At 56.0% G+C, this 21,666-nt stretch overlaps 2 protein-coding genes and 1 long non-coding RNA gene across 7 annotated transcripts in view; 2 read left to right on the forward strand and 1 right to left on the reverse strand.

Annotated features, from left to right (window-relative positions):
• The window catches only part of Dlec1 (DLEC1 cilia and flagella associated protein), a 46,878-nt gene extending 35,505 nt beyond the window's left edge, over positions 1-11,373 (forward strand). For 3 of the 4 annotated variants that reach the window (XM_087563439.1, XM_087563440.1, NM_001419664.1), the window contains 16 exon segments: positions 162-292; positions 728-904; positions 1,059-1,129; positions 1,503-1,654; positions 2,153-2,271; positions 2,731-2,801; positions 5,949-6,151; positions 6,233-6,343; positions 6,424-6,549; positions 6,664-6,758; positions 6,927-7,011; positions 7,186-7,389; positions 9,189-9,350; positions 10,194-10,347; positions 10,572-10,695; positions 10,788-11,373. In XM_087563439.1, the coding sequence (XP_087419565.1) occupies positions 162-292; positions 728-904; positions 1,059-1,129; positions 1,503-1,654; positions 2,153-2,271; positions 2,731-2,801; positions 5,949-6,151; positions 6,233-6,343; positions 6,424-6,549; positions 6,664-6,758; positions 6,927-7,011; positions 7,186-7,389; positions 9,189-9,350; positions 10,194-10,347; positions 10,572-10,695; positions 10,788-10,911 (2,109 nt within the window). In that variant the 3' untranslated portion in view covers positions 10,912-11,373. 4 annotated transcript variants of the gene reach the window in all.
• Positions 11,186-20,002, reverse strand: Acaa1b (acetyl-Coenzyme A acyltransferase 1B). Of its 2 annotated transcripts, none has more exons than XR_015626917.1 (12): positions 19,804-20,002; positions 19,571-19,664; positions 19,178-19,235; positions 17,194-17,273; positions 16,912-16,954; positions 14,984-15,082; positions 13,945-14,025; positions 12,752-13,737; positions 12,423-12,602; positions 12,092-12,147; positions 11,861-12,006; positions 11,186-11,542 (listed from the first exon to the last, which is right to left on the reverse strand). XR_015626917.1 is itself a non-coding variant. In NM_001040019.3 (12 exon segments), coding segments are annotated over 12 exon segments (1,275 nt in total). In that variant the 5' UTR covers positions 19,975-19,999; the 3' UTR covers positions 11,215-11,466.
• Positions 16,274-20,680, forward strand: LOC148004381 (uncharacterized). The gene is made up of 3 exons (XR_015628112.1): positions 16,274-18,275; positions 18,577-18,795; positions 19,123-20,680. It is a non-coding gene; the product is annotated as an uncharacterized LOC148004381 (long non-coding RNA).
• Positions 20,681-21,666: the final 986 nt, after the last annotated feature.

Raw genomic sequence — 21,666 nt, forward strand, 5'->3', positions numbered from 1 at the left:
CGTCAGCCTCTACGGGGCTTGTCTGGGCTGGCAGGATGGCCCACTGTAGGCTCTGAAGGCCCACCCTTAGGGAGAAGCCAAGGCCTTCATGTTGAGTTTACCCATGGCTCATCTTGTGATGCCCCAGCCCCGAAGCTGACTCGTGAATCAACTTCCTTCAGGAAACGCTGACCGATCTGGTTCTCCCTTGTCATGTGTCTGGCATGGAGGAGCCGCTGGCCCTGGGCATCTCTGGGAAGCCTCTGGGACTGCAGGTGACCATCACCATCTCCGTGGTGGAATCTGGTGGAAGGTGAGTCCCTGGTACGGGAAGCCACGTGGAGGGCTGGCACTGCACAATGGTACCAGCCCCCACCCCTCCCAAGCGAGCTCCCACAGCAGGGAGAAGGCTCCCAAGTTGTCAGAGGCCTCACTATCTCAACAGAAACCCTTCCACCCCACCCTGTCTGGTGTGTCCATACACAGTGCAAGGCAGGGGATGATAGAGAGGCCTTTGCAGGTCTTCTCACAAGATCCTTTCTCAGCGCACTGGGCCAACTTGCAGAGTTTGAGTACGCCTCTGGCACTGTGGATTGGGAGAAGCTAGGGCCTCGGGCCTGGCACTCCATGAGGAGGGAATCAGGAATTAAGTTGGGTTTCAGGACTGCTCCCCCACCCCACCCAGGGTGGCTCTCTGAGTGGGAGCACGGATGGGGGTAACACAGGGCCCGCCCGTGGCACTGGACAGCGCTGTCAGTGCTTCACAGGAAGAGCTACGCTTGGACTTCGGTTCAAAGGTGCCACTGAGGACCCCTGTGATTCGACAAATCATCCTGACAAACTGCTCCCCGATACACACCCCTTTCTCCCTCACGTTTGTGTACTTTGGGAGTCCCCAGGACAGCCTGGACAACAAGACCAGTGTGTGAGTCTCAGCCTCTCCCTGGGATGTTTCCTGGGGTGCACACAGCAGCGGGTTTTCCTCACCGGGCCATCGTGTGGCTTGAAGGGCTGCCGCGGGCTATGGCTCAGGGTGGGATGGACTGACCACTTCGATACTCTCCTCTCTCTCCGTGAAGCCCTGATGTACCTCCTGCCCTGCTAAAGTCAGCACACATCCAGGAGCACATGGCCAAGAAGGAAAGGCTGGGTAAGAGGCACCAACATGGCACGTGTTGGGCCCAAACCATGGCCAGGGTCAGGTTTGACTTGGCCTTCTGAGGATGTGGGCCAGCGCCTGCCAAGGAGAGAAAGGGGGACCAGAGACCCTCCTCCCAGTGCATCCCTCAGCCAAATCCCCAAGATGGCCAAGTCTTTCTCCTGCAGGGCCTGAGTCATGTATAGGACATAGTTTTGGTTTGGGCTGGCAGCAGCTTGACTTCAGAGGAGGGCTGAGGAGTGGCCGTGCAGCCTGAGATGGCCATCTGACTGAGGAGTGGTTGTGCAGTGGCTCCCTACCCCTGGGGATTTAGCCCCTCACTCTCAGTCCAGGGCCCTGACCCTCCACATTCTGTCCTCCCCAGACTTTGTGGAGAGCCTGTTGTCTCACAGGAAGGGAGCTGCTTTCTTTCCCCACATCTCTCAGGGCAAGTTGGGAGCCTACCAGCAGCTGAGTATTAACATCACAGGCTGTGCCAACATGTGGGGCGAGTACTGGGATGAGCTCCTTTGCACGGTAAGGATATGCACTCACGGGCACGCCGTTGCTAGTCTCCTCTGCCCGCAGCCACTCCCAGCACAGTTGCTGCTGGACGCTGCCCGGAGAGTCCCCCTGTATAGCAGAGCCTTCTGGATCTCCATGCTGTACAGGGCAGGCTGGAAAGAACACTTTGGAGTAACGAGGCAGTAACAGCTACCCAGCCGCCCACCAATACCCACTTCTCTGCACCATAGCATTTGCAAGACAGTCTATTCCCACAGACACGGCCTTTACCAAACTAAGAGATACAGAAATTTGAACAAAGGGGTCTATAGGAGGGTGGAGGCTCTGAGGCTACTAGGTGAGTAGAGGTAGCAGGGCTGTGAGGGGAAGGAAGGGCAGCCTAGGCTAAGTGTGAGGGAGGCTGGCCAGCAGGAACTGAGTCCTGAGGACCCCGGGCTAGTTGGGCAAATGGAAGTTTCGCCTGACAGAAATGCAGTGGCTCTCACTCACAAAGAGCTGGTGTGTTTGCAGGTAGGAAACCTGCCAGTAACTGTCATCCCAGTGTACATGGCGGTGGTGGGCTGCCCTATCAGCACCCTGAGGAATACGTGCTACAGTGTGGCTCCATTCCAGAAGGAGCCTATCACCAGGTGCCCAACCACAGCCCTGGTCTTTGATCCCCGATGGCCACACACACACACCCCAGAACCCTCTGGGCCGCCCGTGCCAGCTCCTGGTTCTCCAGGTGGCCTAGGGCTGCCCGAACTACCCATAAAGAGGCTCTAGGGCAGGGCCATCTTGGAGAAGAGTAACCTCAGGGGACATGGCTGACACCCAAGTGCTTTGGAGGGGTGGGTGGGCAGAGTGTGAGGCAAGGCAGCACCAGACCCCAGGGCTGACACAGAGCAACCAGGATTTATCTGATGACTCCAGCCAGGCAGAGTGGCAGAGCAAAGGGGTGACTCTCTGCAGCCCTGGGTATTGGTGTTACTGGAACAAGGACAAATCGCTGGTGCCTCTCTGACCTGAGTTCCACACAGCGTCCCCGCCTCCCTAGGTGACAGAGTCTATAAAGGAGTGCGCTAGCTAAGGCTGCTCTTTCCCTCCAGGTTTGGGACCCAGATCTCTGGAGGAGACACAGTCACCAGAAGTCTCCGCCTATTTAACTCCAGTCACTGTGGTGAGTTTACTCATGTGATGGTCCAGGGGGTAGGGAGCCAACATGCCTTGAGGGAGCTGACAGCCATGAGCAGGACCCAAGGAGTCCAAGCGGCCTATGGCTCTTGAGACAAACCAGAACAGAAAGGTGGCTGTGCCAGGCCAGGGTTGAAAGAGAGGCATTCCCCCTGCTTGAGGACTCTATGTCAGGGACACAGGGACAGACACATCCCCTTCTCATTCCTTCAGCCAACAGTATCTGAGCTACACACACATCAGTTGCTTGGCAAGGGGCCGTGGATACTGAGAGAACAGGACAAAGGGTCTTATGGAGGGAGGGGCAGGAAGTATTCCATCTCGATGGCCGCATGACCAGGTGCTGGGGGCCTTTGAGGAGCCTCTAGACTTCGTTGTGGGGGGGGCACTTGGGCTGCATTTTGGTAAAGCCAGAGAGGTGGAAGGGCAGCATTTGGCGATTTAAGGAAGAGTTTATGGTCAACCCAAAAACCAGAGGTTTAAACAATCTGGGCCATTCCGAGGAAGGCACGGCCAGCGGTGAGCAGCAGGGCTCTGGGGTCTGCGCCCTGTGGGACCAGCATGTTTCTGAGGTTGTTTCTGTCCTCACACTCACTGTGTGTTGAAATCCGGTCCTCCTGGAGTTCACAGCAGTTGTGTTGTATTTTCAGTTGCCTTATTTGATATACTTCCGTGCATCTTCTCTCCTCACCACCTTGACTGTCCCTAGTTGGCCCCTCAGTGCCGTCAGTCTTTGGGCTCCCCTTGCCTCGTATTAACACCACTACCCTGGGCATCTCTGAGTGTCACTGACTCACCAACACTTCGATGTGACTTTTTGTTTACTTGTTTTTAAGTTTTAAAATCACGTTTATTTATGTGTGAAGAGGGTCATGCGTGACAGAGGAGCGTGGAGGGCAGAAGACAGTTTTTGGCAGGCTGTCCCCTCCTGTTAGGTGTGGGTTTGGTAAACAACAGTCTCGAGACGACCCTATCTGTGGGGTTTTACGGTTGGCAGTGAGGTTGTAGGAAGTCAGCTGACCATTGTTCCGTTGGGCCCATGGTGGTCTCCCTGACATTCTCTCTCTCTTCATTTGGTGACATGGTCTCACTAAGTTGCCAGTGCTGCTCTTGAACCCACTCAGGACAGACTTGAACCTGGGATCCTCTTGCCTCCTCGTCCCAAGTAGCTGGGACCACAGACCTGCGTATATCATGAGCCCAGCTGTCCTCTGAGCGTTCTCTCTGGCTTCCACTCTCCCTTGTGGCTTCCTCTCCACTCAAGACCTCTCACAGTGTTCTAGACCTCTGGACTCAGGATATGGGGGTCCCTGACGACCCTGGTAGGGAGCAGACACCAGACATAGACAGGAGAGGCCATGAGTTCTGGGGGTATCCTGAGGCAGTCCCAAGCCAGGACTCACCCCTGACTTTGTAGCTCCAGAAAGGCCATGCCGATTGAGACCTGGGGAGCAGAGGGGGGACTGGATAATTAGTCCTGGCGTCCTGCTTTTTCAGAGGACACAGCACCAGCTGAGGAAGCGATGTGACTGAGGGAAACTTTCTTGTGCATGGTGCATGGTTATGCAAGTCTGAACCAGCTTTTAGAGCTGCTAGGAAGCATGTAGGTGGGGTGCACGGGCAGGCAGAGGACAGAGAGGGCACTGTGTCTGGTGGAAGCAGATGGGAGGATTCCAGACAAGCGTGACACTGGACCAGACTTCTGTCAGACGAATCATGGCCGATAGAAAGGATGCACCACACAGAGGAGAGCAGGTGTCGTGTGGCTTAGCTGTGCACAAGAAAGCAGGCAGTGTGGCAGCCCAGGTCTGGGGAGCAATGGGGAGCAGTCTGTCATAGCACAGCTCAGAGGACTTACCCAGTGCTATCAAGAGGGATCATGCAGTTTTGCTTCACCCAGAGTTGGGCTTTGCCTCGTGACTGGAAGGATCAGGGTACATGAGTACACTGTCGCTGTCTTCAGACACACCAGAAGAGGGCAGCGGATCCCATTACAGATGGTTGTGAGCCACCATGTGGTTGCTGGGAATTGAACTCAGGACCTCTGGAAGAGCACTCAGTGCTTTTCACTGCTGAGCCATCACTCCACCCCCAAGGGTCAGGGTATAAAGGAGGTAGAAAATTGCTGGGAAGAGGCTCACACAGCTTAGTTTGACTGGGGAGGAGAAGAAAACAGACCTGGGCTGGTGGATAAGTGTGGAGAAGATGGGAACCCTGAGACTTGGAGGGCCAACCCTGTCAGAGACAAACCAAAGGGACAGGAAGCTGTAGGAAGCAAGGAGGTCCTAGGTGCAGGGATTTGGACATGAAGACTGGTTGTGTGACCAGGAGGGCATAAGCCTGTGAAGAACTGCTTGTCTCACTGTAAGTGCACACGCATGTCATATATACATGTGCATGTGTGTTCAGGCATGCTCCCATGAGTGTGTGCATGTGGGTAGAACTAGAAGGCAGCCTGAGGTGTTGCCCCTCAGGTGCCATCCACCCTGCTTGCTGAAACGGGGTCTGTCGCTGTCCCAGGAGTCACCAGATAGGCAAACCTGCAGGTCAGCAAGCCCCCGGGCCAGCCTGTCTCTGCCTCCTCACAGCTGGGACTGCAAGTGCGTGCCGCCACATGTAGCTTACCACGTGGTGCTGCGGTTCAAACGGGAACCCTCGTGTGTTTACGGTGTCCTAGTTTACTTTCTGTTGCCATGCCAAAGCACCATGGAAAGAAGAGTCAACCTGGGGAGGAAAGGGTTTGCCTGGCTGACAGTGCATCTTCAGGGGAAGGCAGGAACTGAAGCAGAGGCTCTGGAGAAGGGTGTCTGCCAGCTTGCGTTCTTACACAACCCAGGCATTAATCAAGAATGTTCTGTAGGCATGCCCACAGGCCAGGCCGATGGAGGTAACTTCTCAACTGAGGTCCCATCCTCTCAAGCAACTCTAGTTTGGGACAGGATGACAAAACCTAGCCAGCACACACAGCAAGCACTTGACCACCTGAGCCATCTTCCCATCCCCAAGAACTTCTTTCTAACACTGTAGGACCATAAAAATAGCAAAGTCCCCTCCCTCCTCCATGAGTATGGGAGAATAGGGAGGTGAAGACCAGGAGCCCACCCACCCTCTTTCTCCTCCGTGACCGCCCCAGACATCCGCCTAGACTGGGAGACCTATATCCCAGAAGAGAAGGAGGACCAGCTGCTGGAACTGCTTGTGTTTTATGGGCCACCCTTCCCACTGCGGGATCAAGATGGGAATGAGATCGTGTATCCCGAGACCTCTGAGGCCAGCTTACCGGGATCCCCATGTCCCTCCAATGTGTCAGTGTCTAGCCACACTGTCCCCTCGTTGGTGAGCAGGAGTACAGGGCATGGTAAGGTGTGGCCCAGCCATGCTGGGCCCACACGAGCCGCAGGGTCTCTTTGGCAACAGGGCAGCCGCAGTGGTGGCACCAGGGTCGAAGAGCAGATCATCTCTGTCATCCTGCAGGGGCACGATGGTGTGCCTTCCAGCCACATATATCAAATCAGCCCCAAGCAGGTGGTGAGTACACAGGGGTCGGAGCTCTCTCGTGGAGCTGCCCTGGCCTGCCTGTGAATGTAAGCCTACTGTGTTCCGGCCAGGTCATCCCGGCTGGGGACTACAGGACCATCCACATCTCCTTCACGCCCACGGTGCTTGCCCCAGGTGTTATGCACAAGGTGGGCTATACTGGCTATGCCCTGGGCTTCATGAGCTTGGATAAGGAGGTGAGATTTCCCCACCTGGGCCGAGGGGACAGTGGCTACCTCCTCTCCCCTGGGAGCCCCATGGCCGGCTCAGCCCAGGGACCAGCAGTGATCTTGGTGGATTGGGCTCTGCAGACAGACAGACAGATTCCAGGTCGAATGCAACGCCTTCAGGGATTTGCCGTGGGCCCCCTGAGACTGGACCTGAATGGCCACGTGAGACATGCACAGTAAGCCCACTCCCTCCCCTGTCCCTGTCCTCTCTGAGAGAGGAACCTTATCCCCTCCCCCCACCCCTCAAAGGACAGGAACAGAAGGAGGCGGAAGTGACAGGCACAGGGAAGGGTCGCTGTCGGGCCCAGATCCTGGCGGCCTGATCAGTGCCTGTCATTGGGCAGGCTGCATGCAGAGCTGGACAACAGTGGCTACTTGGAATTCTGGTGCCAGGCCAGCGACCTCATCCCCCAGAATCCCTGCTGTGGGGTGAGTATGCCTGTGTCAGCCTGAACCAAAGGACATGGACCTCCTGGGATACAGGCTTTTCAAGTCTTGAGTCCCTTTCCCAGTGTCACAGGCCTCAGGAGTAGGGAGAGACGTGCTGTGTGGTATGCTGTGCCACACACACCCCCCCAGTCCCGCCACCTCTGTGGCCTCCAGGTGCTGAGTGAATGGCTCACCGTCCGCCATCTGAAGCTGACCAATACCACGGAAATCCTGTACTACTTCCGGGCCCAGGTCTCCAGGCCCTTCTTGGTTTCTCAAGGTGGGGCCGACTGGGACAACAGAGCCTCTCATCAGTGTGAGGAGGAGATGGCCTCCACGGCCCAGCAGCTGGAAATCCACCCGCAGGAGAACATGCTGGTCAGTGCAGGGGTGGAGCGCCTCTCTCCTCCCCCACCTCTGCAGGCAGCACACAGACACATCCTGTTTGCGCCTGGGCTCGAGGTACAGACAGACAGTCACAGGTGCGTGCCCTCAGACACGTCCCTTTCAACATACCAGGTTCTACACAGGCACCCATGTCCCACAGACACATTCTGACTCTCCAGTGCGTGTCCCCACGTCCCCACCACTGACGGTCAGTGCACACTACCACGCACCTCCACCTGGCACCACGTTCCCTCCCTTCTCATGTTCCCTTTGGCTCAAAGTTTAATGCCATGGCCACCCACGGTTAGATTGCCATGGACTTACGTAAATCCCTCAGAGCATAGAGTACATACGAGCCTGGAGTTTTAAAGGTAGTGTTGTCCTGGGGACACCAGGGCCTTGGCAGCAGCCAGGAATGTCTGCTTCCTTTTGGTTTGAGGTGCACGGAATAGGGATGGGACCCAGGCTTTGCAGAAACAGGCCATGCACAACCCTTTGAATAGCGGCTCCCTGGGGAAGCACGGTCTCGTTCAGGGTGGACAGCACCACTGCAGACCCTCCCTCTCACACCTCCCCTGTGCCTTCCAAAGCCTCTTCCTCTTCGCCTTGCAGCTCCTCACCCCTTCTGTTGATGGGGTTTGGAGTTGCAGCTGAGTGCCTGCCTTACTCTGCACACCTTGGGTCATCTCGTCCACCTTCTCTAGGGTCTCACTGAGTAGCCATGCCCTTGCAGATGCGCCTTTCACCTTGTGCAGTGAGGGCCTGCGTGTGTTGTTCCCGGGCCTTGCTTGTGGAGGTTGTATAGCCAGAGCGAGAGATGCACAAGATGGCAGAGAGCTCTCTTGACCGCTCTGCCTGGGCTCCCCACTAAAGGAGCTAAGGGAAAAGGAGGGTTCTTCCACTAGAGCTCCCCTGGAAGATCCCCAGATGATGCTCTCAGAAAAGGAAGTTAATATCACATAGCAGCCTTGCGCCACCCCTCTGTGGCCACAGGCGGGTGGTACGTGGGCATCAGGCTCCTGGCATGAACTGTTTTAGTTCTAGACCTAAACATACCCTGTAAAACTGAATTCGCTGCCACCATGAACTGTCCCATTTGGTACTTCTCAATGCAGTGGCCTAACACAGCAGCCTCTCTTGTCAGCCAGACCCCTGAACTCCCGATGACCAACCAAGCCCCAAGGGTGACCTCTGAACTCCACAAGCACATGCTCCCAGACTCCCTCCAGGCCTCCTTGCTGTGTGAAAGTCGTATAGCAATGCCTCAGCTGATTGTGGTGAGCTGCCATGGAGCTGTCTTCAGGGTCAGAAGCCCAAGGCCCACTCTGTTTAGGTCTCCTATGCACGGTTGCACCCCAGCTCATGTTCCCACGGCAGCCAGAGGCACCGCGAAAAGCTGCCTCGGATGTCTGGTTTCAGACCCTAAGGAGCCCCTCGTGTCCTCAGGATGAAAACAGGTTTCCATTGGCATGTACACACAACCTCAGCCCAGGTCATGCTCAGTGAAGAAGGCAACTTCCTTACTCTGTCCCCTGTGGTAGACTCCTGGGGATAAGGAAGGCTGACCTCTACTGACCAGGTACTTGTGCAGGCAATGGGGACCAAACGCCCCACAAGGGGGCGCTGCTGAGCTGCAAGCTGGGCAGTTGAGCAGCTCTGGGCTCTGCCCCATAAGCTAGGTCCTGGTTGGACCAGCAGGGCTGTAGGAGGGATGGAGAGAGAGCTTTGGATGAAGCAGGTCACCTGCCTTCAGCAACCTAGAGTGACTCAGAGTGACCCATCCTACTCAGGTGGATGTGTCCTTCTCACTGTCCCTGGAACTGCTGTCCTACCAGAAGCTCTCAGACGACCAGATGTTGCCTGGAGTGGCCATTCAGGAGAGTGAGGATGGGGAGAGAAAGATGGTGTTCACACAGAATCTACTCCTGGGCTTCACCAACCAGACTGTTCAGGCATGTTCTAGGCTGCCCCTCACCTCCTCAACACCCCGGGAGGAAGACGGCAGGCACCCTGCCCCGAGGGTGAGAGACTGGAGAGGGAAATCCAGGGTGCTCCCCAGAAGGGGTGACAGATGAAGCCTGCTTCCTCTTTAATCAAGTGAAAACGGAGAGAATTAGGGCAGGACCTCAGTGGTAGCCACGGTGAGCACCCAAGGTGAGGACACTACTCAGCTCCTGTAGGGCTTTGAGTGCCAGAAGGAGCCGCACCGACCAGGTCACACATGGGTCAGTATGGAGCTGCGGGAGCCAGAGTGTCTGGCTGGGGATGCAGGTAAGGAGCTGAAGGATAGACCGTGAGATTTCAGGAGTCCAGGAATACAACAGAATAGTGGAGCCCTGAAGCCAGAAACCCGGGCAGCAGCCCAGCCAGGAACCCGGGGTGGCAGCCGGGGCCAAAGAGAAGTTGCCCGTGTCGGTACCTAGGTGACTCATGGATTCCTGAGGGGCCTCCTACCACTTGACTCAGGGTCAAGTAAGTAGAGGGGTTTGCCTTGGACCCCCTTGGAGGAAGGAGACAAGGAATGAGGTCTGATGGCTAACTGACCTATTGACTGGGAGCCGAGCACGCAGCTCCATGGGGGAGACGCTGAGGGTGTCCTTCTGACCACGCGGGATCCCACCTGTCCCTCTGGCTTTGGTGGGAATGTCAACCCCCCTGCTGCCCCAGCTCTGTTCAGTGGCATCCGTACTTGGAGGAGGTGGGGTTCCCCTGTGTCCCAGGGCCCCAGTTCAGAATGCCACCGCAGCGGGCAAGGTCACCTCACCACTCACTGAGTCACAGGCTTGGACTCCCAGGAGGTGCCCCTGCGAGCCTTTGTGGCCCTGCCGGCATTGCAGCTCTCCACCAGCTGGGTGGACTTCGGGACCTGTTTTGTGAACCAGCAGTACACCCGGGAGATCTACCTGATGAACCTCAGTAGCTGCCTGAGCTACTGGACAGTGCTGATGGGTACGCTGTGCGTAAGCTGTGCGTACGCCCCTCCCACACGCCAGCGGGACCTCCCACATGCCACAAGACCCTAGGAGGGACTGTCTAGTCCTGTCCGGGAACGCTGGCTCCCTAGGGCTGGTAGCACCTGACACTTCTAGAGTTCCTGCTTGCCCTGCCCTGGGTTGCTGGCAGGACCAGAGGTGCACCTGAGAGGCTCATCTGACCCTTCCTTCCTGGTGTAGGACAGGAGGAACCCGCCAGGGAGGATCATGCGTTTGGGGTCTCTCCAGGCAGTGGACTGCTGAATGCCCGAGTCACCAACGCACCCCCTACCTCCACCCCGCTTCTGGTGTTCTTCAACCCTAAGTAAGAGCTGCTTCCTGCCTCGGGGGGGGGGCACTGCCCACGGGGCCTGAGCACCGCCTGGCGCTGCCTAAGCTCACCTACCCCTTCCTCAGGAGCAGCGTCCTGTATGAGTCCACACTGGTGGTGGAAGGCGTGCTGAGCGAGAAGCCCTGTGTCCTGAGGCTGCGGGGCCAAGGCTCTTACGACGAGAGATACGTAAAATTCCACCAGTTCTGAGGCTCTGTAGCCCTCAGCCCCAGCCCCAGCTGAGGACATCAATCTGGCTCAGGGTGGAGGGGCAGGGCTGCCGAACTGGGACAGAGGCGAGGCCCTCCTAGGATGAGGGATCCCCTCCCAGGGTGTGGTGTGAGCCAGGCCCCGCATGACAGGTCTCAGGTCTAAGAAGCACAGGCCACCACCAGCAGAGTGGCTGTGGCATTCACTACAAAGACGGCCCACGGATTCCAACAAAGCAAGAGCCCGGCCCTGGGGGAAATGACCGCAAGCAAGATGAGATAACATACATTTACTATGCCCCTCATGCCCACTATTCATGAGGCCACTGTCCCTCAGAAACATGTTGTCCTGTGGTCACGTGTGACGTGCGCTGTCTTTGGTTCAACTGAGAGGAGTGGATTGGATGCCCTTGTGCCCGTATTGCGATTACATTTTCTAAATTAAAGTGCTGTGACAAATCCCTCCACTGCTGAGTGTCCCACGAAGATGGCTTCTGTACCATCCCTCTCCAGACACTACTATAGGACTCTCTGGGTAGTGCCTGCAGTCAGGGCCTCAGTTCCCAGGGTATTCAAAGACAGCAGCGGCTCCCATCCCAGTCCCGATGCACATGGACACCACGCCATAAGCCCTGGGGAAAAAGAACCAGTGTTGGCTCGAGTAGCCAAACCCCAACCCATGCTCCCACCAGCCAAGGCTGCAGCCACAAGGGTTCATGGGCAGAGTCCAAGCCAGCACAGCAGATCTGTGGGAACCGAGCCCCGGACAGACACACACCCAGGTGGCAGGCACAGTCATGCTGTTTTTGAAGCAAGGCTTCTGGAAGACAGGTCTCGCCCCTCCATTCCCAGTTCAGAACCCCTGTGTGTGTGCTCACCTCCCCACGCCCCAGCTATCGGACACCCCAGCTCTAATAACCCCCACAGCACCCCACGAGGAGCAGCCTTACCGTCTGCCTCGGCGCTTCAGCTCATTGAGCAGCGTGACCACCTGCCTTGCTCCGGTGCAGCCCAGGGGGTGGCCCAGGGCTATTGCACCCCCCAGGGGGTTCACCTTTTCTGCAGGAATTCCCAGCTTCTCCACACAGTAGAGGGCCTGGGAGGAGCAAGCGCAGGAGCTGAAGTCTCCATCTGCTCTGAACTGCTGGCCCAGTCAATCCCACCACAACACCCAGGCTCACCTGACTTGCAAAGGCCTCATTGATCTCAAAGATGTCTATGTCATTCACAGTCAGCCCTGTGGGTGAGGCATAGGCCAGAATTGACAACAATCACTGGGCAGGACTTTGGACTCCCCCAGGACTCTATCCCAAGCCTAGATCCCAGGAGTCTGATGTTTGTCTTCTAGGGACAAGAGAGTGAGACCCAGCCAGCTGTAGTGCCAGGAAGGTCTTGGGTGTAGGGTGCTAGCCCGCTCCATCCACAGCACCCAGAAGGTCAAACCCAGCACTCCCCAGTCCCAGATCCAGGTAATGAAGGATCCAAGCACAGGGTGAGAAGGAGCCACCTCACCTGCTTTCTGCAAGGCCGCAGGGATGGCATAGGCAGGTCCGATGCCCATGATGTCAGGAGGGACCCCGACCACTGCATAGGACCTCAGGACGCCAAGGATGGGGAGGCCCAGTTCTTCAGCCTTGGACCTCCGGGCCAGCAGGACGGCGGCTGCTCCATCACTCACCTGACTGGAGTTTCCTGGGGAGGAAGGGTGGGACGAGGAGACGTCAGGCAGGGCCTGAGGAGAGCCAGCCCCCCACCATCACCTTCCCAGGCGGCCTGGTCAGCTCCAGGTCTCAGAGTAGAACAAGCCACCGAGATCGGCCCTAATCCTGGCCCACGCTCACCAGCCGTGGTAGAGCCTCCATCCTTGAAGGCAGGCTTCAGCTTGGCCAGGCCCTCCATGGTGGTGCTGGGGCGGACACCCTCATCCTGAGACACGGTGATGGTTTTCCTGTCACCCTTGTCATCGAGGACAGTGGTTGTCACAGGTACGATCTCAGCACGGAAGCAGCCTTTGCTCTGGGCGCTTGCTGCCCTGCCAGCACCATGGACAGCGAGAGTCGGGCCCCTTTGTAGTCTTTCCTCCCAGTCCCTGGGCTTGGCTAACTCAGAAAGGCAATGCAACCACAGCCCTTTGTGGCCCTGATGGAGCTCTGAGTGACAGCTAAGATTCCCCAGGGAGGGAAAGGCGCACCCGAAGCTCTCCCAGACTCAGCAGCAGCTCCTGATTTTCCCGGTTTGGCAGTACTCATCCCCAGCCAAGAGCAGGGAGTTCAGAGCTGCTATTCTGTCTCCTGATTCTTAATCCGCTAGCTGCTTAGCCTGCTCAGAGGTCTCTTCCACAACGAGGCTGCACCCCTGGGAATGTCTGTGCCGGATTCTTCAAGGCCCATGTTTGACTGCTAAAAGCGAAACTTCACCTGCTTCCCCTCTTAAATTTAAAAGCGAGGTGCACCTCCTGGATTTATTTCCTGATTCCCACGCTGTTGTCAGGGTGAACAGAACAAGTGGGTAGAGTCATGCCTGTGGGCAGGAACGCACGGCTTCCAGGGAACGCACACTGCTGGCCAACTCTAAAAGGTGAGGCCACCTGGCTTACACTCCATCCTCCCTCTGTTCTCAATCCATGATTTGAGTGGCCAACCTGCCCTTCTGTTTCCCACGGGCCTAAGGCTCTGGTTTTCTGGAATGATGGCCTCAGGCCACCGCTGCAAACCCAGGTCTTCATCTTGTGGTAGGAGGATCCGGTCTTAGCACCACTGATCCCCACACTCCAGGCCTAAGGATCACCAGTGACCACCATGTCTGTTCAGAACTGGGTCCTTCTGTCCTAAGAAGCAGGGTAGAGGAGGAGGAGGTCTCTAGAGAGACCGACCCCAGTGAATAGTTAAGAACTGGGAAGACCCACCCCACACTCCTGCTGAACCATTCCACCTCCCAGCTAAAGTCATGGGGCTAACCAACACCTTAGTACCACAGTGAGAGCCCCAGCTCAGGCCATCTCTGCCCCACCCTCAGCCCATCCCTCTGCACTCACTTCTGCTGAGAGGCCAGCGCGAAGGCATCCTGCTTCTGCCGTGAGATGCCAAACCGCTCAGCCACATTCTCCGAGGTTATCCTAGTGCACACACAGGAAAGCAGAGGCCATGGGTCTGCTGGCCTGAGGGCCAGGGACACGATGAAGGACTAGACTTGCACCTCTGGGCGTCCACATCAGAGACAGAGCTTCAGTCCACGCCCCAGGGACTCCTGGCTCATCTTAAATACTGAGCGCCCATGTCCACGGATGCTCAAAGACTCACACCTCAAAGAGTGAAGAGCAGCCTGAACGTGGGGCCTACAGAAGGAACTGTTCCCCCCGGGTGAGTCGTCTCTGCCCATAAGACAAGGGCATGAGGATGCTGGGGACACTACCTGGCCCCAGTTTCTCCTGCGGCTTCTAGGCTGCTCTTGGAAACACACAGGATGTGGAGAAAGCCAGGCCAGCCTATGGTTCTCCTATGTGAGCCTCCCAGAATGCCTTACCCTTGGACACACACTGAGGAGAGCTCAGAGACACGGCTGCAGAATTATACAGCACTGGAGAGATGGAACAGACTTCTCACACTGCATGCTACTTCTCAGTGCTCCCACTCATCCCCAAACATGTTCAGACCTTCAGTGCTCCCCACAACCTTCTCAGTGCTCCAGGTTTCCAAATAGGGTTTTGGGGGACATCTACCACCATCCTTGTGACTAGGCACTTCAGGTCGGCGGCGGGGGGATTGGGGGACACGCAACTAGGGATATGTTTGGATACTCAGGGGTTCAGAGAAGACTCCAGTGCATCAAGAAAGTCAAGGGAAGTGTCAATCCCCTACCTAGTTCCTGCTGAGTGCAAGAATGGAGAACGGGGGAGGGGGTGGGCCAAGGCTTGGCACTGAGGAGAAAATTCCCTGGTCTCCAGCTGAGGACAGAGTAGTGGAGTTGGACACACACACACACACACACACACACAGAGAGAGAGAGAGAGAGAGAGAGAGAGAGAGAGAGAGAGAGAGAGAGAGAGAGATTGAGAGATTCCTGTAGACACTCACCCCATAGGAATCAGGCAGTCTCTGGCCTTCTCGTTCTCCAGAAGACGGGAGGAAATATTCCCAGGGTTGCCTCTCTCAGACAGGGTCATGGACTCCACCCTGAGGAGAAAGAGTGAGCTCCAGCTCTGGCGGGAAGCCCCAGGAACAGGGAGCCCTTCAGGAAAGCAGCTGCTACCTAGCCATCAAACAGGCACTGAAGGGCACCTGAGCCACTTCTCCCCCGCAGCCCAAGACAGCACTGCACCAGACACAGCCCCAGCTCTGGGGTCTGGCTGCTGCATGGTTTTACTGAGCCAAGGGAGGGGGGGAGGGTTCACAGGGATGGCCTTCCAGCCACCCCTCCAATGCAGTACAAATCAAATCAGCCTGATTCAGCCCTCGGTGTCCCCAGTCAGAGGGAGGAAAATGGTGAGCGCTAATCTTATGGCAAAGAATGGCCTCGCTGTGCAGACCTCGCTGGTGCAGATCCACAAGTGTGTAGGAAAGCTGAGGGAAAGGCCGGCTGGCCAGGCGGAAGGAGTCAGGCATTGCTGGGGAGATGGCCATGAGGCCACACGAGGACCAGAGGGTTCTCCGCTAAGTTCCCTCCCTACTTCACATTAACGTGAACTTTCTGTTCCTTCGGAAGGAACGAGTATTAACCACAGACCCTTGAATGTGACTGGTGAGCTAAACTGTATCTTGGTCTTAAAAAAAATTTTTTTTTCATTTTGAGACAGGATCTTGCTAGACTGCCTCAGCCCGAGATTTACTCTGTAGCTCAGGTGGGCCTTGAACCCCTGCTTCCACTGGGACACAGACCTAGCCAGGTGCTTGAGTTCTGCTTATGCATGAAAACCCGTCAAACGGTGCGACCGAAAGACACATGCCCCACAGAGTCAGCTGTGGCTGTGACTCTGCTTAATCGTGCTACAACATCCACAGAGCTGAGGTGGGTGTGTCTTTCTGAAGACAAGGATATGAAGACATGGCAAGGGACGAAGCGGTCACTGTCACCAGCATGAACTCCACCTGGTCCCATAGTTCAATCCTGGGCAAGCTGCACATCTTAAAATTAGGGCATGGCGGGGTTGTGATACACACATCCTCCACCAGGGATAGCTGCTATGTCTCCAACATCAGGGTCTGCAACCTGCTTGGGACTAGGATCAATCCCCTGAGAACCTCACAGAACCCCAGCTTTCCACTTAAGCCTCGTGTGCTGTCCTTATTAGGACAAACATGAAGAACAATGAGGGGCAGGCTGGCTGTGACCCTTGCCCACCACGGTCTCCTCCTGCTGACACACAGGTCAGGACCACCCAGTGCAGACAACTAGGACTTGACCATAGGCCAGCGGTGTCTCCTCTCAAAGACTGTCCTACAGAACCCGGATCGGCCAGCTCCAAGGCCTGCCGAGGCCACCTTCCACGGATCTCCCAAGCTGCAACAGGAGATGGCCCCAGCGTTCTATTCTTTCCTGGAGACACTATCAATCATAACACGATCATGCCCTTTTGAGCCAGAGGCAGAAACAAAGGGGGCATCTCTCAGCAGAGGGGACAGTAATCAGATCCCTACATCCCTGAGAACACAGTGATCTGGAACTTCTCCCTTGGTACTAGGATGGCAGATGAGTTTACAGCCTAGGGACGTTTGCGTAGTGAGGCAATGTCCGCACTTGAAGGAATCACCCCACTGCTTCTCTCAGGAACGAGGGAAGTCAGTCAGTGCAGCAGAAGAGCAAGGGCTGCAGATCCCCAATGTGACAAGCAAAGTTGTGAGAACAAAAGAGGTCACGATACTCAGAGCCACAACCTGGGCTGCATCCCTGGGAGCCCAGCCCAGCCAGCTGTCACAGTGGGCAAGGAGAATCACAGTCAAGGAGAGAAAAATTTTAGTTTGATTATTGCATTGGTTAATAAGGCCCGGCGGGAAGGCCATCTTACCCACAGGCCATGCCAATGTCGTAAGACCCATTTCTGATGCCACCTGCAACGAAAGCACTCCATAATTATCCTTGGCCGGAACGGGCCCGCCCTGGAGCAGCACAGCCCGTTCCCTCCCTGTTCTCGGGAGTGCATTCAACGGAGCCTCACGGAAGACCCGGGAGCACCCAAAAAGGCTTGGGGTATGGCAATGGGTGTCCCTCCACTCTTCCTGCCTAGGGTCCTGAGGGTCAAGGACCAAGGTCAGGGTCCACTCATGGGCACCCAGGAATCATCACTTACCAGCAATGTTGGCCACTGCCTGCAGTCCCGATGAACACTGTCTGTTGACTGCTGACAGAGGCACGGTCTCTGGGATGCCACTGAAACAGAGGGGAGATGGCGGTCAGCCCTGGACGTGCAGCCATCCCTGGACATGACCCTCTCTCATGGAAAGCAGGCCCCACCAGACTTCTGGGCCCCCACAAGAGCCCCAGCAGTGTGCATATAGCTCAGGACAACAGGCAACCCCCACTGGAGCAGATCCACAAGAGCAGAAGCAGCTACTGTGCAGATCTGTCTCCGTAGCTACTCTCTAGAGCCCCCAAGCACATTCTCATCTGTCCCATAGTTCTCAAGAGGGACCAGGGAGGCCTGCCGTGGGCCCCAGACAACCTCTTTCCTCTATCTTGAAGACTCTGAGATGGAAACCAGCCATTTCTTGTGCTCCTCTGAGGACAAGGGAGCCTGCCGCTAGCCTAAGACACGACGGTAGCATTCCGACACTGGGCAACCATTCACCCCCACCTCGACCCTTCTAGCAGACACAGAGTTGGTCCAGTGTGTACAGTCCTCTGTGGTGTGTTTCCCCACTCCCCACGATCACCCTTTAATCCCTTGCCCTGGGGCTCTCTGGGTTCAGCTGTTGAAATCATCGGAGTTACCTTCTGAGGTGGCATACACGCCTTGGCCAACATGGCTAACCACTAGGAGCCTCCCAGACCCTTGACTGACATACCAAGGACCCCAGAGGATAAACACTCAGGAACTGGGGTAGTTCTGGTGTGCAGGTAAACCACAGAATCCTTGAACTGCCTGCTCCAAGCCAGGTTCTGAAGGGGCCCCAAGGAGGACGGGTCCCCAGGCTGTGAAATCTCTCCTCAGTTCCCTAATTTCTGGTTACCACCTTTGCCGAATTCCTCAAGTTTCTCCTCAACAGCCTCCAAGCCTGAGGTTCCACCTGAGAGGGGCCGAGGAGCTGACAGTACTGTGCCTCATCGGATACCCAACCACAATACAGAGAGAGACCCGTGGGAAAGCCACGTCACATGACTGATCACATGACAGAGGCAGGGCCACTCATCTGAAGCCTGAGTTTGAGGAAGGTAAGCACCGAGGGCGAGAGTATGTCTGAGCAGGTTTTAGCCAGGACAGGGAGAGCAGACAGGAGCGGGCCCTTCATGGGGACAGAATAGGCATCGAGGCAGACAGCCCCGACACAGACAATTTGGGGAAGCCAGTTGGAGGTGAGAGTACAGTGAATCTGGAGAGGGACAGAGAGACCCCGAACCTTAGGCTAAGTCTAACCCTCGTCAGTTCCCAGAGGTTCTGTTTGTCTGTTTGTTGTTTGTCTGTCTGTTCCTGATCTGTCGCTGGCCAGTTTGCTATGACTTTTGACCTACACAGCAGAAAGAACCGAGGGAAGAGAGTCTTCAACCTCCACAGGGGAGTGAATGAACCACTGCTTCCCCAGTAGGGGAGGCCAAGGATATCAGGTGGCCTGTGTCGGGGGACACCCCATCCCCCAGCTGCTACTGACTGGATGAGCCGACTGCCCAGGGGGTCATCTAAGAACGGAAGCAGACACGGCTCACCATGGCCATGTGATTACTTACACGCTAAAGGGTATGTGATAAGTTGGCTTTGTTTAAAAGTCAGGCCACAGGGCGGTTGGGGATTTAGCTCAGTGGTAGAGCGCTTGCCTAGGAAGCGCAAGGCCCTGGGTTCGGTCCCCAGCTCCGAAAAAAAAGAACAAAAAAAAAAAAAAAAAAAAAAAAAGTCAGGCCACAGAGAAGCTCTGACCCATTCCCCAAGTCCCGGGCGCCTTGGCCATGGGCCCAGCAACACACTCCCTCTAAGTAGGGAAAAGGTTATCGAGCAGAGGTCAGGTCAGTGGACTCCAGTTGCCTCAGTCTCTACATTCAACCTGATCTTCCACCGTGACACACACAGTGCCAGGGCCTTCGGCAGTCATGGTGGACAACTAAGACGGATCCAGAAAGATTACCTCAGGAACTGGGCGATGCGTGCCATTGCGGCTCCGGCCCCGGGCTGAAGCACATTGCCTGTGGACAGAAGAGTCCTGACTCAGTGCCAGGTGGTGTCCCGAGGCCTGAAGTAAAACATGCCCCAGACAGGAGACAGTCCAGATCTCTCCAAGAATCACACAGCCTTTCGAGAGAGGTTCCCGCTTTCCAGCGCCTCTCAGTTGGCAGATGTGCCACGAGGGGGCGCCCAAGGTTCTAGGCTTGAGACTGGCCATCGGGGGCAGCCTGGTTCAGACCTCAGAGGTCCAGACTCCTGCCCTTCAGTAACTCTGCTTGCTCTGTGAGGTGAGAGACGGATCCCGGGAAGGAGGAGGGCGGGGAAGAGCCGGTGCAGGACCCTCAGGGGAGCTCACCCACGGAGATGTCTCCCAGACACTCAGGCTTTAGCTTCACATCCTGGAGAACCGCGGTCAACACGGCCGACAGAAGCTCGTCGGGGGTGGTGTCCTGCAGGGCGAGGCGCAACAGCGGTGAGCCCAGCTCCTTCATTCCCACCCGGCGTCTCTGCGCTCACCGGACCCCCGAGGGCAGGATCCCACCCACTATGGCCGCCTTCTGCTCCCCTCGCCCGCCCGAGGGGCCTCACCTTGAAGCCGCCGCGGCCGGCGCGGCCGATGGGGGTGCGCCGTCCGTGCACCACCACCACGTCGGAGGCCGAGGCCTGCGGGAAGCCCGCAGAGCAGGGCGCGGCTTGCAGCGCGGAGCTCGACTCGGACCGGCCGGCCAGGTGGCCCAGCACTACCTGCAGCCGATGCATCGCGGAGGTGCGTCCCACCGATTAGCCTGGGCTCTGGGTGCTGATCCCAGAGAATAAAAGACACCGGCTGGCACAGGGCAGAGCCAATGGGAGCCTTGCATTTTTCATAAGTCCCGCCTACCCATTCTACAGCCAATCAGAAGGAAAGTCCCACCATCCATCCCACCACCACCTCGCAGCTTCTCAATGCTGGTCAAATAAACTTCAAAACCACTCCTTAAGCTCATCCGTCTGCACCTGTGATGGTGCAAGTGGTTTCTGCGCAAGTTCAAGGCCAGTCTGGGCTACAAAATAAGATTTTTTTTCAAATATAATTTAAAAAAAAGTTTGTGCGCACTTTTGAAACCCCTCCCAGTTCCAGTGTCTGGAACTTTCCTGTCGTTTCTAGCATTTTGCAATCCACACTGTAGGTAGGACCTCGAAGTCTTCTGGGTTTCTGAACATGAACAAGGATACTCTCCCTCAAATATGACCATCGCACACTATGACACAAAAGGCAGGAGGTTCTGGAGCCATGGTAACAGCTTTACACTATGAATGGAGATAGAGGTCCCGACTCTGTTTTCTGTTCCATTTGCCTCTTGTCTCTCCTGGGTCCCTGGCCCCAAGCTGGATACTTGAGTAATTGAGATTCTCAGGCCTAATCTTTGGCAGCTAACAGGCTGGAAGAACCGGTTTTATTAAAGCACTGAAGTGGTTCAAAGGACTCTGAGAGTGTCCTGCGGGTCTTGACACCTCTGGATGCCCATTTGAAATGCTCTCATCTATGGACACCCCTGCAGCGCCCACTCTCCTCCCCCCTGAGCAGAGGTGTCTGCAGTGTGCCTGATACATTAGCTGGTCAATGGTTTCCTGCTGAGTGGATGAATTGGGGCTCCCTGGATCTAGAATGTTTTACCAACCTTAAAGAGTAAGGCTGGGTTCCCCAATCACAGTGACAGGTCAGCCCCAAACCACGACAATCACCCAGGGTTTTCTCAGTCCCCAGGAAAGCCCAAAACTCGAAAGGAGGGGGGAGTGCGAGAGGGCTCAGAGGGTAAAGTGCTCGACCCCATAAGTGGGAGACCAGAGATCAGATCCCCACTGCACACATCGATGCTAGGCAGGCTTCCTTAGTGCTTAGGTGGGGAAGGCAGAGGATCCGAGGGGCAGAGTGGCTCCCTACCCTAGTCAAATCACCGTGTTTAGAGATACCGCCTCAGAAAATAAAGTGGAGGGCTGGAGAGATAGCTCAGTGGTTAAGAGCACTGACTGCTCTTCTGGAGGTCCTGAGTTAAATTCCCAGCAACCATATGGTGGCTCACAACCATCTGTAATGGCATCTGATGCCCTCTTCTGGTGCGTATGAAGACAGCAACAGTGTTCTTACATACATAAAATATATAAATCTTTTTTAAAAAAGAAAAGAAAAGAAAGAGGGGTCCTTTGCCCTACACATACATGTGCACTCACCTGCACACATAAATTTGAGCATACATACACACACACACACCATACACACACACATACACCACACACACACACACACACACACACACACACACACACACATACACATCAACACACATATATGAGCAAGGACAAGAGAAAAAGGCTCTCCAGGGTAGGAGCATGGAGCCTCAGATTCCTGGAGGCTGATCTAGCCTTCTTGTCACCGTGTCCAAGGGCACAGACTACCTCCACATCTTCCTA

The sequence above is a fragment of the Rattus norvegicus genome, chromosome 8 (genome assembly GCF_021556685.1).
Source record: "Rattus norvegicus strain SHRSP/BbbUtx chromosome 8, alternate assembly SHRSP_T2T, whole genome shotgun sequence".
Lineage (NCBI taxonomy): Eukaryota > Metazoa > Chordata > Mammalia > Rodentia > Muridae > Rattus > Rattus norvegicus.